The 17142-nt window shown below is 39.8% G+C and overlaps 1 protein-coding gene across 2 annotated transcripts in view; it reads right to left on the bottom strand.

Moving 5' to 3' along the window:
• The window catches only part of Ranbp17 (RAN binding protein 17), a 308050-nt gene that overhangs the window by 85104 nt on the left and 205804 nt on the right, over positions 1-17142 (bottom strand). For both annotated transcript variants that reach the window (XM_052196787.1, XM_052196788.1), the window contains 2 exons: positions 15758-15821; positions 15569-15677 (listed from right to left, as the gene is read on the bottom strand). In XM_052196787.1, coding sequence (XP_052052747.1) covers positions 15569-15677; positions 15758-15821 — 173 coding nt within the window. The remainder of the gene's footprint in view (positions 1-15568; positions 15678-15757; positions 15822-17142) is intronic.

Here is a 17142-nt window from a genome sequence, read left to right as displayed (position 1 = left end):
GAGGTTAAGGGGCCCTGAGTCCTGCTCCCAGCACAACGGGCAGCTCTCAGTCGCCACTCATCCTGAACGCCGTGCGACCTCAGATCCTTGTCTGAGGACTCGCAGATACACTCACAGATACACACGTACAAATAAATACAAACAAATCTTTAAAAACTGACTTATTAATAAATGGAAAAAGGACGAGGCTCTCTCGGACGTTTAGATTCCAGTTCTCCTTCATGGAGCACTGCCTCTTCATAATGGACAAAGAGTAAAATAAGAGATTTCTTCTTATTTCTTATATAAATGTAGACTATATTGTCCTTAATGATTCTGTCAAAATAGAATCTTTACACATTGATAATTTGTATGCTATTCTTTTCAAAATCAGATTCTCTGAAGTTAAGACTGATTCAATCACCCTTGGCCAGAGAACCATTTATTAACAAGCATCAGGAAAAGCTTACATGTTGTGTTAAAGTTCCCACTTTGTTGGAAGAGAACTCCATGGGTTCAGACCTTCTGATGTCTGTGCTATCAGTGGTTTAAAAATACAGCATGTTGTAGGAAACGACTTAGAGAGGAGACCAGTGGTTCCCATGCTTGGTACAGAAGCAGGACCTCTACCTAAGGCTTATGAGATTCCGACGTCCAGGTTCCACCCCAGATCTGCTCTCCTTCACCAGGCTCTTGGGGCACAGGAGCAGCTGCTGCATTTTTTGCAGCTTTCCAGATGATTCCGATACATTTATCCTTACACAGACGACAAAGTTCAAGGCCACACACAGAGGCAATTAATGGCAGGGCCTTTAACTCCTAAGTGGTGGCTGATCTGGTTGACCCTTATATTTTACATTTTGCTTCTTCCCTTAAAACTTATTATTATATAATAAATTTTCTTGAGAGTCCAACAGAATAGTGAACACAAAAAGTGAATCTTTCCTTGTGGTCTAGTCATGGGTCCAGATCTCAGGTGAAGAGTGAGGCAGAGCAAGTTATAACCTACGCTTTGTCAAGATGCTATGTGACCACATCGTTCCTCACTGCCAAAACAGTTTGTCACAGAGGGTTTTATTTTTAAGGCTTGAATCCAAAGAAGTCATCTAAAGATGGGCATACCGTTCCCAGGCCTTCTGCAAGTGCCTCCTCTTTCCCTTCCATTTCTCTGTATCCCCCTTCACTTTAGAGCATGTGTCTCCTAAAAGCACCAGCACACTGACATCACGCCACCACCATCACCATTTGATCAATGTGACCAGGGGACTGAGTGAAGGAAACGCATACTGTGCGTACGTAAATGAGTAACTCCTAACCTATCCTGGCCTCTAGACGGGCTGAGCTTCTGTGCTGACATGTGTGCCACTGTTTTCCTGTGGAGGGTGAGGAAGGAGGGATCTGGACTTTCTTCATCTTCAAAATAAGGATGAAACTACCTACTCAGTAATCTGCCTTCCTCTGCCTCCCAAGTGCTGGGATTAAAGGCGTGTACCACCACTGCCTGGTTACATGTTTCTTATATACCAATGGTGATAATGGTATTATTACAGTATTAGTATATATACATCATTGTTGGCAATAGCATTATTCAAAGTTAGTATATATACACACCACTGTTGGCAATAGCATTATTCCAGTATTATGATGGTACTGTTATTACAGTATTAGTATATATACACGAATGGTGGTACTAGCATTATAGTATCAGCTCCAAAATCAGTGCCTTCTGTTTTTAGGGAGTTATTCTGTTTGAATTAAAATTAAACAAATTTTAAAAGTCTTGGGTGGGTCAGATTATAGGCCTAAGCCTCTAATATCAGCACTTAGAAGTGGAGACATAGGGATCAAGAATTCAATGCCAGGCTCAGCTACTTGAAAACCTGTTACTTCAAGGCTTTAAAACACATTAAAAAAAAAAAAAAGCTTTAGAAGGTAGCTCAGTGGAGAGTGGGAACTGTGTGGGAATCCTAGCAGTGGGAGTGGGACTGACCCTGACTCTGCTGCCTGCTTATGGGGCCCTGTGTCTCCTAATGAGTTGTCCTGTGATATGCATTATGTGTATGTCTTGATGTGATATGCATTATGTGTATGTCTTGATGTGATATGCATTATGTGTATGTCTTGATGTGATATGCATTATGTGTATGTCTTGATGTGATATGCATTATGTGTATGTCTTGATGTGATATGCATTATGTGTATGTCTTGATGTGATATGCATTATGTGTATGTCTTATTGTAGCTTCTTATGTCCTGTTTAGCTGAAGTCACTGAGAGGCCTGCTCTCTGCTGAGAGGAGGAAGTGCACCTGGGGGAGGGGAAGTTGGAGAGAGCCTGGAGCAGGGGAGGATGGAAGGGGAAACTGCAGTTAGGATTTAATACATTAGAGAAAAATGTTAAAAAGGCCCGAGAAGGCAGCTCAGCGATGGAGGACTTGGATAGCACGTGTGAAAGAAATCCCTGGGTTCAAACAATACTACCACAGAATAAATGAACACAAAACTGAAAAAGACAAAACCCAATGGAATGAACAGTCAAAGTGAACATTATCAAATCCTAGGTACATAATATACATGTACACTGAATTTAAAACACAATATTATTCTATAATAGTGTTTTCTAAAAATGATTATTAATAAGAATAGTGGTGATATGGCCACAGGCAGAGGGTGTTAAACGAGGGGACACTCCGACCGAGACCCAGATGCTTATTTAAGCTTCAGTCCTGGCTCTGCTACTGTTAGGTGTCTGCCATCTGAGCCTTAGTGTCCTCATTTGTAAGTGAGAGACATAATATTTACTTCATAAAGTTAGCTGTGAGGATTAAATGACAAAGCATCTGCACCTCCCCCTGTTGGCACTTCATAAATGACAGACATTAGCATTCTCGTTGTCTTGAGTTCAGCATGGACTTAGAAGGTGATTATGATAATTAAATAAAGTGTGACCACACAACTGCCAGCCCAATAAATACACTTCCTTTGGGAATGATTTCTGCAATAAGCTTCGACTTTTTTCAAGCAAAGAGATGTTTATTCAAAACAAATACAAATTTACAGCTTCTGTATTGCAACTTCATATTTTAAGCTACAGATTAAAAAAAAATTACCGACTCTATTTCACCAATTAAAATTTTTGAGGCCCACTCAACAGGAAGGAAACTATGCCTGGTCTTAGAAATCAAATATCTGGGAGGAGGTCATGGATCTTAGAAGAGAACCTACTATTGCTACTTTACTGGAACAGCAAAATTTCTGTTCTAAAACATACCTTTATCCTCACAGATAAGTGTATCTCTTACCCCTCAAAGAAGCTTCTTTTTACAGCGAATGTGACCACTATAGAAAACTAGAATTGGCTATAATGCAGACATCAACAGAACATAAATGCTCAGTCCCAAGGGGTGCATCTGTAACACAACTCCTTCACCAAGGGCTCAGGACACAATGGAAGAGGAAGGGCCACATAGACTGTACGAGCCAGAGGATCAGGAACATTGTATCTCTCAGAGATAATATAGAAGCTACACCATGATACCACAATGACACCGCTGGCTACCTAAATAAAACCAGAGTAACAACAGTCTCAACAGACGTGATAGTGGGGAAGGAAGGGGTCAATCTGACCTGGACCCACCCCTAGACAAGTAACTGTAAGCAACCGAGGACCACTGAGAAAGGGAGAGTTAGCTTATACAGGGATGAGCCCCGTCAGTGGTGAGCCCTAAAATTATAATCATGTACATGAACCACACTAAGTGGACTCAGCCTATGTATCTAACAACAGTTGTCAAAGAAAAAGAAGAGGCCATCGCTGTGAAAGGGAGTGGAAGGTGACATGGAGGGGCTGCAGGTGGGGAACGAACATGGGACCTGGCACAACTATATTTTAATAAAAAAAACCAATTTCATGGTGTGAAAAACAAAAAATAAAACACAATGAAAATAGGAATGTGAGCAGGTGCTGCAACATGTAACATATAAGCCTTTCTGCCTACAGTGCCACAAAAGACTTCCTGCATCAGTATTTTCCAACCTGCTTTCCTGTCCTGGAACTCACTCTATAGACCAGGCTGACTTCGAACTCAGAGATCAGCCTGCCTCTGCCTCCCAAACCCTGGGATTAAAGGCATGAGCTACCACTGCCTTGCCTACATTCCTTTTCCTATAGGAGTTACTATGACTGGCTATTACTTTTTATACACTTTGTCATTTATTGAGAGTCTTATTAGAATATAACCTTCTTAGGGCAAAACGTGGTCTGCTTTGATCACAGCTGTCTCTCCAGTATTTAGAACATGGTCAGGCAGAATTCAGAATTGAATTTGTTCAAAGAACATGCTCATGTTCCTTACTATATTCAATATTATGTTGCAACTGACTATCCCACTTAATTGCATAATCTCCTTAATTTTTTTGCATGGAAACAGAAAGGCCCAAAAGAGTTAAGTAGCATGCTAAAGCATCTTCCAGCTGATAAGTGGCAGTGATGATCTGAAATCCTGATCAGGTCTGTTGTACTCTCAAGGTTATGTTCTTTCCCTAACATTGATGGAGTGGAAGACATAAAAAATATGGAGTGCAGTCAGTGGCACAGAATCGTGGATTCGGAGTTGCTTAAGTCAGGAGAGAGCAAAACCAGCTCAGTGCTGGTGAGGAAAATAGACTCCCTAAGCAAGCAGTGAGTTCTGAACAGGCCGGTGTTGGGATGGGGGATCACCCAGTGTCTCCATCGCACCTACTGCTGCTCCTGTGAGACTACATGGTATGTCTTATTGCCTAAGGGGGAAAACTGGCCACTTTTGTCAGCATCCATTAAGGATTTCTCCCTCCATTGTAGTGTCTGCAGAGGTACCATTTACTCTTTCTAACGCAAAAGAAGAAATCTTTGGATGTCTTGGAGCTTCCTATTCAAGGACGTAGTCATATTTTTACTATGCAAAATGAACATGCCAGGATCGTATGAATAATAATTAAGACTGGCCTTTTTCCTATTAAGCCAAAGGGCACAAAGCAACATGATTTGAAGGGAAAGTACTAATTAACAAACTGACCTCCAACTCTAAATGATAAGTTATTATATTAATATATATTTTAACTTCTTCATTACCCATAAAAAGAAAAGATTTTTCTTTGTTGTTTTTTAGGAAATTCCCAAACTAATCACATTAAGGATATGGATCAACAGAAAAGTTATTATTTTTATATGTTCCCATGCATTTTCTGTCAGATATTTGATTTTTCCTACATTTTATTTATGTTTGAGTACAGTTTCAAACCCTCAACACTTGGGAGGTAGGAAGAGGAAGACTAAGGACATTCCTAGCTACAGACTGAGTTTGAAGATAGGCTGTGTTCTGTGAAACACTGGCCCACAGATCCAAACTAAACCAACCAACGTCACACCACAAAACAACAACAACAAACTGAAAACAACAACAACAAGCTTAATTCCAAACCAAAGCAAACCAACCCCCAACTCCCCACCCTCTGAGTGGTGGTGAGTTTAAAATCGTTGACTCCTGCTCCAAGAGGCAAGAACTAAGCCTCAGGGGTGTAAACTGGTACAAGCAGGGCAGCATGGAGAGCAAGCTATGGTGGAAGAGTTGGGCAGGTACTCATAAGCAGCAGAATCGCCATCTGACTCTAAGACCACACAAAACCTTGAGAGCTACCAGGCACTGTGATGCATACTATAAACCAAACACTCAGTCGGCAGAGGCAGGAGGACCTCCAGGTCCAGGATGGTATAGGTCACAGTGGAAGACACCATCTCAGCTAACCAAAACCAGAGTCTGTATGTATGTGTTTATAGCAGCACCATTTCATATTAGTCAAAATGTAGAAACATTTCACAACCCAACTGCTTATTTAAGTCCAAGAATAGATGAGCTACATGCATGTGTGTATACATAGGAACATGTAGCCATCATAAGGGGAAAAACTATATTGATATACACTAAAACATGGATAAGCCTCAAAAATAACGTATCAAGTTAAAGACAGATACAAAGGCCATAATTCCATTTAAACTCAAAGTCCATTCTAGGACAAATTCAGACAGAAAGCAGTTAGGTGGTTGCCAGGAGAAGGGGTGGAGGGGGAAGGAAATCTCCAGAAATACGATGGTTCTTGCAAATATGCTAAAAGGGATAAATACCCTTGGGGTGTATATTTAAAGGGGTCAAATATATGGCACCAGAACCTAAAAATCAAACAAAACCACTACCATGACAGAAATTGGAGTTTGCCCTCCTCTCCTTTAAACACACACAAACACAGTAAGTCTTCTGATTTCCTCAGATTGGAATGCAAACAGGGCTGGACCACTGGGGACTTGATAAAGTGGGCAAGGAGAGACAAGAAATTACAGTAACTTTAAATGACAGTAGCTAACAGCTGTTAAGAAGCTACTGTACGTTAAGTGATAAGCACTGTGAATACAATGTGGCATTAGTGATGTCAGCAAGCTGGATACAATTCTAACATGGGAATATGTGAGTATTTGGGGTTATACAGTAAAGTCCTAGAAGCCTGAGAGAGAGGACTGCTGTGGAATTCCAGTCCAGCTTGATAAACTTGTCCTACAATGTGAGATTCCTACCCACTACCGAAGGAGGAGGTAGAGGAGGAGGAGGAAGAGGAAGAGGAGGAGGAGGAAGAGGAAGAGGAGGAGGAGGAAGAGAAGAGGAGGAGGAGGAAGAAAAGGAGGAGGAGGAGGGAAGGAAGGAAGGGAAAAAGAAGGGGAGAAGGATGCCGGGCAGTGGTGGTGCACGCCTTTAATCCCAGTACTAGGGAGGCAGAGGCAGGCAGATTTCTGAGTTCGAGGCAAGCCTGGTCTACAGAGTGAGTTCCAGGACTGCCAGGGTTACAGAGAGAAACCCTGTCCCAGAAAAACCACAAAAAAAAAAAAAAAAAAAAAAAAAGGAAGGAAAAAGAAGAAAAGAAGAAGGAGGGGGAGGAAGAGGAGGGCGAGGAGAAGAAGAAGACCATGATGACAATGATGACCACGACCACCACTACTACCACCACCTAGGCCATAGCCCTGCCAATGCCTCAGTTCCACTCACTGAGACTCACTTTGTAGATCTGATATTTAGAACTATGAAATATTATCTCTATTGTTTAAATTATTAAGTTGTGGCACTTCGTTACCTAAGTAATGGGAATTTAACACAGTAAGTAAAGACTTGCCTATAAGTTCTGGTCCAAACTAGGGGCAATTAATAAAAGAACAATGAAAGGAGATACAAGAGCATGAAGGAAAGGCAGGTGACACCAGCATGTCTACATCCACAGCCCCTGCTATGCGCACTGTTGCAGGAAGATTCCACTTCGCAAGTTTTGTTTAGCAGAAGGCTCAAGGAATGTACTTGGCTGGTCCCTGAAACATGGGCCAGAAGCTGGATGCAGTCCAGAATCCTTGTACAATGATTTAGGAGTTCTGGTCACTTTTAAAATGAGCTGTGACTCTGGGCAGGGCAGGTTATTTTTAGACACTTCAATAGTGTCATCGGTGAGGCAGGTGGATGTAGTAAGAGTGCTGAACTGGCCTCAGTCTGAGGTCCAGCTAGTAGTTTGCTTCTGACTTTCAATAAATGGATCTTAGTTAATAGTTACAAAGTACTTGATGTTAGGTGTTCAATTCACATGGCAATCCTGTAAGTATCTCCATTTAATAGGTAAGAAAACTGAGGTTCCCTGAAGTTCTAGAAAACCACAATGCTTGCTTTAGTTTCTAGAAGAAAACTACCTTCTACAGTGCAGAGTTGCTGTTCCTTTGGTAAGAACCTTAGCCTAGACAGTTCACCCTAAGTGTTCTATTCCCTGGGGTGTTCTGGACACTACCCTCACAACCAGGTACATTATTAAAACTGTATCTGGACATAATGGGCTGCTTCCTGCCAACAGGGCCAGCTAATTAGTCTTAATTATCTCATTATGGATTCTAAGCATTTCCAGCTGCTTCTTCACCCCCACTGCCCTGCCCACTCTTCCACACTTCCCCAGGGCGACTTTCAAAGTAGTCTCTGCCAAGTCATGGGCACAGGTGAAATGATGATGTATTCTCCATCCATGAGAACATTAGTTATTTCTGATCAAGGCCCTCACCTGCTAAGTTTTCCTCAGAAGCCTACCTTTCCTTTCCTCAGTCCATGAAAAGAAATACACTTTGCCCAATTATTAGACATGGAACACCATCTATAAATTTCACTTGACCTTCACTGGATTAATTAGCAAATTCTTCCACACAGAAAAACCATAGAAGTGAATCTGTTAATTTCATAGACTCTTAGAAAGTAATCTCTCATTTTCCCCTCATTGCTCCCAAGTCCAGAATCAATCCTTTGGTCCAAAAAGTTCAAATAAAGATTGAGAAGTTGAAGGGTGAAGGGACACTTTGTTAAGAGCGAATAAAAATGTGTGGTCTGATGGCTCCTTTGGGAAAGTCCATGTATCTCTGAACCTCAGTTTACAATTAAACAATGAAATGGCTGACACATGGCAGAGGAAGAGACCTGCCTTTTCCAAGATGTTCTTTCTTTTCACAAACCTATCACTGTGTGAGCACTCCTGCATACACAGACACAACTAAATAAAATGTAATGTAAAAGGGGGAAAGTTCCTTTCTGTGATTTTTAAAATTCTACCTTTAGTTGCTAGCTGGAGACTATTCTTTCCCTGTGACTCAAGTTCTTAAGCTTGTTACATTAAAATTCCTCAACTTAAGTCAGCAATACCCTCAAGTGCCAATTACTGTTTCGAACACATATTATGTCACTGCCACTCCTAAAGACAGAACTATCTTATCATCCATAAGCACCACTGAAATATTAATATTTTTCTTTTTTTTTCAATGTGGAACTGTTTATTGACATATAAAGGTATCCATAATATAAGGATAAATTTAAAAAATCAAATTATAAAATAGTAGATACATTATTTCATTTTTATAAAAGAATACCTATCTATGTATACAGATACATGTGTCAGAATGTTCACAATGTTTACACTATAGCTAACAGTGTGTTACTCTCCGTGCCATCTGTAGGTCTCACCGTGTGACCTCGGGTGGCCTCCTGCCTTGGAGCTCCCTGCCCCTGCCTCCCATGTGTGGGGATTACAATGTGTGGACTCAATGCCTTTTCTGAATTGGTTTTCTTTTGTTAATTTTCTTTATGTCAAAATAATGCATTTCATGATGTGACTTTCCAAACAAACAGCATTTACGAAATTTATAACATATTTCCATTGTTGGAAAAAGTCAAGTAGGTATTAAAATGACCCTTTTCTCTCCTGCCATAAAACCTTCATTTAAATAAGCAATTTTGTCATGATGTATTTAATTAGATAATAATAGAAGAAAACTAAACCCAAACCTAGATTTCAAAATACTGAATTTGATTTTTATTTTTAAATATAGGTCTCTCCACAGACTACTCATTTTTTATAGTTTAAAATATCGGAGTAATGTAATGCTTGCTCAAATCCTAACCCAAGTACTTCTGATAGTCCAGTGTCAGAATTTCTGCATACATGGTTTGTAATGACTGTTGACACTGAAATTCTAAATTTATAAGTAGCAAAACATTTGGAACTAATATTTGGTTCTTCACAAAACAAACAGCATCCTGGAGGCTTTCCGATGCTTCGCCTCTCAGTGTCTGTCAACTTAATTTACCTCCATTTCAATTACACAACACAGAAGGGTTTTGTTTCTTCAAATATTTTACACTCAACAGCTTGTTGGAGATTCTCCATTTACTCTTTCCTTTAGCTTGTTAAATCGACAAGTTAATTGTAAAATAACCCAGGGAGCTCTGAAGTGGTTCTCTGAAGGGTAGCAAGCATGCACTGTGGCCAGCCACCCATTTCTTTGTTCATAGACATTTTCTTGCAAGAAGGATTCCTGTATCCCACTGGTAACTTTTGGGGATGTAAATAGCACAAAACTCACATCTTTTCCACATTGAAACATTATCATTGTAATGATGAAATGCTTCCAATTCTGTCCATCATACAAGTGAGCGTTTTGTCTAGTTTATTTAAAATAATTTGATAACACAGTAGAAGTGTTTATTGCCAAAAACTTCCCAATTTTCATCAGAAATACAACCTGGGGCACATAGCATCTAATTAAATTCATACAAAGTGCAAATTACTGAATATAACCCAAAATGCATTTCAAAGTAAATACCAATTAATATGACACCCAATTTCTGTCCCCCTAATTACTCCAATGTGCATGGCTTATATAAAAGTATTCAATTCATTTTGTAGGATTCAATTATAATGTTTTGTATTTCAAGCCAAGAATTGCGTCCAGTTTATAAAAGCAGGTTGGCTAAGCGTTTTTCTACTTGATTCTTATCTCTCCAAAGTTTACCCTTATTAATATTTTTTAAATTACGAATGATTCTCATCACCCATTATTTTTGCTTCTTTCACTTAACACATGATCTGTGCTACTCTTGATTATAATACCATCTTTTTATTCTTTGTTTCTATGGCAGTAGACACAGTAGAAAACAATCAAACCATATATATGAAATTTTGACAGCAACAATCACCTCAATCTAGGCTGTGTGACAAGGCCTCAAGTAATCAAAGCTGTGTTCAGCAACATTCAACAACAACCACACCATGAGGAAGAGCAAGAGAGGGCTGACTGCAGTGCCCGCCTGGGGCTCATTGATTGTGGAAGTGACCAGCCATCTGACAAATTCTGTTTGGGGAGGACAATGACCAAAAACATTTCCGCAGAGATCTTGGCAGGCAGGGCTGATCCCAGAAGCCACAATGACGGCACCTGGTTGCTGTAAAGCCGCCAATCATTCCTTCAAAAAGCGCCTAGTAATAACTCTAGTGCATGTGGTGCTAAAGAAATGTGAACAGACAAAATCAGTGCTTGGAAGAACCTCACATACCCTGTAAAGAATGAGTCCGGATCTTAACAAGACAAGAAATCCTAGTTATACCACAGTGTAAAGTTTCATAAGGATAGTTGTTAGAGTTTTATATTTAATCTGTAACTCAGGCACAACTGTTTTATAGTGAGTATCTACTATGTACCAGGTATACTTCTGTTATAGCCTCTTTCTATTTCACTCAAGGTATACAAAAAAGTATTAGAATATAACATTTATATTTTGTCCATATAAACTTTGAATGGAAAAATGTAAACTCATAATTTATAGTGTATGGGCTTATCTAATTTGGAAAATAATGAAATTCTATTATTCAAATTATAAAGGTTTACTTAGGTTTCTTATGCCTCACAGTTTATATTAAGCAACATTTAGTAAATCTGCCTTTAAATGTGTGCAATGCAGTCTTTCTGTCATCAATACGAATACTAATTATCAATACAACATACTGTCGAGTATTACGGGATAGGGTGCACACTGTGGTAAGGCAGACAGAAGATGAGGATGAGTCCTTTGGAAAGAGAAAACTTGCCCCAGTTCCATCAGCAGGTTCTCAACAGGTGAACTTGTCAACCTCTAGGACCTCTACTAATATCACTCTGTAATTTCTCCATTTCTTTCACTATGCACCCAGGCCATTAAAAGAGTGAAGTGTATTCAGCATTTTCATTCTTGGACACACGGAAAATAAGAGTGCAAGTCCTCAAGGTCAGGCAGGGCTCACTAAGCCTGACACATGTATCTTAGCTCAGCCATGCGCTTGTTACATGACTGCCCAGAACAGCAGTTTAGAGCTTCTCTCCACAGCAGCAGCCAAGAGGTAACAGGCCAGTGCTCAGTGCAGAAGGCTGTTATCAGAACGCCTACTGGATTTGCATGCCTTGTTTATACTCTTCAAATATTTATAGACACTTTTCTTTGCCTCAAGCTCGAGTTGTCACTTATCCAAGTTATACATACATGGTTCTTTTAATCTCTCCTTAAAAATCGATTCCACTCAGCTCCTTAATCATTCTAGTTACATTTTCTCAATTTTTAGTTTTCTGTTTTTCTTGTGACTTATTTTGTTGAAATGTATGAAAATAATATAGCCATGGAAGGGTTAACTGCTTTTCTATTTAAAGGTTCAATGTCTTTTGTGTAAGATAAATCTTTTCTTTCTTTTTATATGATCAGTTTAAAAATTCTGTTTATGTTGATATACCAATCAATATTGCAAGAAAAAAAGACACATTTCAATATTACATTCTCTATGAATAACAATGTCACTGGCTAAAATCCCTTGATTATCTACAGCTGACCGATATTGACAAATAGGAATCTAGAGTAACACAGTTATATAGAAAAGTGCCCATTTTACAATTCTGCCCATTAGTAGAGCTTTGTGTGTGTGTGTGTATTTTTCTGAATAGAGCTTTTCAATAAAAAAAATGAAAATGGAATAAGGAATGTTTTCAGAAAACAAGACTCTTAACACTAAAGTCCAGCAACTAGAGGGGGACAAATGGGATGTCATCAAACTAAAAAACACAATGATACGTAATTTCATTATTGGAAGAATGGTATCAAAAAAGGATGAAAGATATTGAATGCTGAAGACAATGAAGTCAAATGGAAACCCTTGCCCAGTATCAGTAGGAAAGTTAGGACAGGCATTATGAAAACCATTCTATATGGAGGTGCCCTTAACAACTTAAAAAAAGAACTATCACAATCCACCAATCCCACTATTAGGTACACCTCCAAAGGGACAGAAGACACTTGCCCTAATGTTTTCTACATCACTATTTAGCACAATCAAGAAACAGAAGCAGGCTTACTTGCACCAGTAAACAATGGGGGACATATGGAGGTCACTTATATATACATATTATGTTTGGCCGTAAAAAGAATGAAAATTTGTCATATGAGACAATACAGATAGAACTTTATGCCAACTGAAATAAGACAGGACACTAAGACAACCCTCACACCGACAGAACTTCAAAACATCACAGTAATAGTGGTTGCCAGAGGCGGGGCCCTGTAGAGGAGGAGACGGAACAGAGGGTGGCCAGTGATGGGCCCTTAAGTTACAGTTAGAAGGTAAGCCCTCAGGTGCTAATGCATCACAGGATGCTAACGGCACTGGACATTTCAAAAACTACAAGAAACTATTTGAAGTTTTAACAATGAGGAAATTGTAAGTGTCCAGAAAGATAGGAATTTAATGACGCCCTGAGACTGGAGCTTGGCTGTACACTGCCAGCTGTACACTATGCATGGGACCTTGGGATTTGACCTTCAGTAGTGCCAAAACAAAACAAAACAAGAAGAACACACACTAAGAAGATTTAACATTTCTGGGAAGGGGGAAAACTGGGAAAGGTTTTAGCATTTGAAATGTAAATGAAGATTATATTCAATAAAAAAGATTTAACATGCATAATCATTACAAAATACCTATAAATATTAAAACATTCCACGATACCCTGGTAATATATAAACTCTCTTTTTATTTATCAGTTAAAAGTAAATTAAAATTTTTAAAAATCAGAAATTTTTTGTATTTTGGGTTTTCTATTTTTCAAGACAGGGTCTTGCTGAGTGGTCCAGGAGAAATAGATATATTTTTTAAAACATTGTAAAATACACTAATACATAATTAAACCTAGCATTTAATTAACATAATGTTATCTCATGCACCTATCATTTTGGGGGTAAGAGCACTTTAAATACCCTTGTAAAAAGCACTTTACAAGAATATGCTGGGAGTAAGTTCTGTAGCATGCTTGAGACTGTAGGCTCTACCCTCTACAACCACGATTACATGCCACAGCTCTTGAACTTTATTCCCGTCACTAGTTGAAGGGCAAATCTAAGTCATCATTTTACACTGTCTCCAACTTTGATAGTCCTTGGTAAATACCACTATACGATTTTATGAAATCACCTATTTCTTATAGTCTGCATAGAGTGAGATCTTGTAGTAGTTGTCTGTCTGTGCCTGGCTTGTCTCACTTAACACTATACCAAACACTCAGGTTCATCCACACAATAGAGGCAATGTAAATAGATCCATTTTCTTCCTTGTATGGCTAAAGAGGATTCGTGTGTGTGTGTGTGTGTGTGTGTGTGTGTGTGTGTGTGTGTGTTCATTCATGCACACATCAGTGGATACCTAGGCTGCTTCTTCTCTTGGCTCCTCTGACGGCTGCTTTAATGAATGTTCTAGTGCAGGTGTCTGTTCTGCATGCTGACTTCATTCCCTCTGGTGTACAGCCCACTAGGAGGATTTCTAAAGCCTGCTGTGGTTTCACTTTTAATTATTTAAGGCTTGTCCATATGGTTTTCCACAATGGTTACAGTAATTATTGAAAAAGCCCCTCCAGTTTTACTTGCCCCTTTGATGCGTTTTCTCCGATGTACGCAGTTGTCCTATTAGCTCAGCAATGCCTTATTGTTCACCCATTCATTACAGGTCATGTACTGCACTGTCGCATTCATCAGTCTGTGGTACTACATACAGACCGTTTTATGAGGAAGCAGTAAGCTATAATTGGACACTCACATAATCTCCATTTTGCTCTTGAGCTTAACTGTTCCTACACACATACAACACAGACAGTGCAGGGCTGGCGATGGAGTGCCAACAGAGCATTGCCTCAGCACTAAAGATAAAGAAGCCCTGGACTGGATTCCTGGCACCACATAAAACTAGGCACAGTTGCATACACCTATAGACCTACCTATTGAGATTTAGAGAAAAAAGGACCTGCAGTCTAAGGTCATTTTCAGCTCCAAAGCAGTTCAAAACCACCCTGGGCTTCCCGAGACTTTCTCAAACAAAAATAAAAGAGCAACTTCTGCCCCTGCAGATGTGGAAACTGTAAGAGTGCAGTGGCTATAGATCCAGGGAGAGCCCTGCCCTTGCTCATTAGGCATCCTGGGTTTGGCCCTCAGCACACAGGCCTATAATGTCCTCTCAGCCTCCAGAAGTGAGGTCAGGCTCCTTCTTGGCCTCAGCCCGAGGCCCAACTGAACCATCAGATTATCAGCACACCAGAGGGAAGATCTTACCTGTTGGGCTGGCAAGATGGCTCAGTGGATAAAGTAATCCACCACGCCCGATCACTTGAATTTGATGCCTGGAACCCACATGGTAGAAGAGAACAACTCCCAAAGAAGTTGTCCTTTAACCCCCCATTCATGTGCCCAAGTGCACACACACATACACACTTAAAATAAATAAAATTATAATGTAAAAAGAAAACAAAATACAAAAAATATGAGAACAAGGGCAAACTATAGTATTGGTATCCTTTAAGACTGGTCCAACACTTCCTGTTCTTGACTCTGCAGTCCTGGGGACTGAAACTTGGGCCCTGTACATGTTAGGCAAGTGTTCTACCACTGAGCTATATCCCTGGCCATATAAAAAAATTAATTTTGAGACAGGGTTTGCCAAATTGCTGACCTTGAGCTCACTCTGTAGTCTGGTCAGGCCTTGATCTAGTCCTGTCACCTCTGAGCCACCAGGCCCAGTTTCCAAGTTAGCAAAAGTAAAGTCAATGGTCAAGGATAAACAGAAAGGAATCCCGTCAGGGCAAAGCTCCGCCTACCAGCACTGCACTTGGTCATCGGCCCTGTTGCTGATCTGTGAGCAAAGCTCCACCCACTTACCCAGATCCACCATGAGAAGGCGAGTGAGGGCTGTGTAGAAGGTTGTCCGGCACCTGAAGTCACCCACACTGTAAGTGTCACTGATGCCAAGAAACGGGAAGTGTTCACTCTGATGAAAGCAAAGGTGCATGCAAGGTTACCAGTGTTCCACCTGACCAGAAAGTCCAGTTACTAAACAATTACACATACCGTATGGTTTTTCAGCATGAATTTCACAGCATCTATTTTCACAAGTTTTTTTAAAAGGATATAAGTAATAATGTTAAGGAATCTGGAGAAATATACACAATAAATCACAAAACATAACTAAAATGGCATTTTAGAATGTAAAGAGACTAAGTATGTCTAGGAGTGCTCCTATAGAAATGCCTTTCATTTTGCTAAGAATGATGATCCATTATTAACTAGGGCAATTACTTTTCATCTTATACATCTTCTAGTTATGAAATGAAAGAATGAAGCCTATAATTAGGACAAGAACCCCTCACTGTAAAAGCCTTGAGAGTAGAAAATTGAAACTGACCCTTTTCACATTGGATATAGCTAAAGAATTTCCTTTTCCTAATTCTACTTCATAATAAAATTATTATAAAGACTCATAATGGACTATCAAGAAAGAGAAAATTATTCAATTTTAAGAAACAATGAATTCAGAAGTTTAAAACAAAAATCTAGTCAGAAAGATATAGCAAATTTCACGTCATTAAATGTTGAAAGACAGCTTAATATAAGTAATATTTCTCAAGTGTTTAAGAAGACATTTTTCATGTTATTTAATCTAGTTTTCACAATTGCAGTGTTATTAATTCTGTTCTGTAGATATGAAAACAGAAGCTTGAAGAAGTTAAGTTGTCCATCTAAGGCTTCAGGGATGTGGCTGGCACTGGTGAAATCTGAACAAGGGGGAGCCACAGGACCGTGCTCTTTCCTGTTCTACCACGTTGCTCTGAGGGCCAGCTGATGCAGACGCTTTTGCCGAGGAGACACCAGGAAAGGCATGAGGGCGGGCATGGGCACTGGCTGCTCGGCGGCTCTCACAACTCCACCAGGAAAACCAGTACCACTCCCAGTTGTCACACGCTCTCCCAACCACACGCAGTTAACACGACTTAAGATTCAAGTTTGTCCACCTTCCAGGTGAGTACTAGCATGGCATCTTTTACATGTGCCTGGGTCTTCACACGGACTGAACACTCTGCCAGGACAGGCCTGGCAGCCATACTTTCTCCTTAGTGCACTGGATTTTCTGGCAACCAAAGGACAAGATCAGTGCTGACAAGCAGCAAGCTCTTTCTTAGATCTGAAGATGTGGATTTGACGACTTTTCAAAACCATCAATCTTTAAGCAGATGAACTGCCACTCAAACTTCACTCAGTTAAACAAGGGTGGGGATCAATAAACTTAGAAATATCTTAAGTAATTACCAAAGGCAGTTCTCTTAAAATTGCTAAGTTAAAAGTGACAGGGTCTACGGGTAGTATGAATGCTGCCATTAACAGGAACCTTCCTGTCAGCACTGCTAACAAACAGCGAGTCATGTTCAGACAATAGAATATTTATGAAGCAATAAACA

Source organism: Apodemus sylvaticus, chromosome 10, assembly GCF_947179515.1.
Source record: "Apodemus sylvaticus chromosome 10, mApoSyl1.1, whole genome shotgun sequence".
Classification (NCBI taxonomy): domain Eukaryota; kingdom Metazoa; phylum Chordata; class Mammalia; order Rodentia; family Muridae; genus Apodemus; species Apodemus sylvaticus.
Note: the sequence above shows the minus strand (reverse complement) of the source record. Positions and strands in the feature narration are given on the sequence as shown.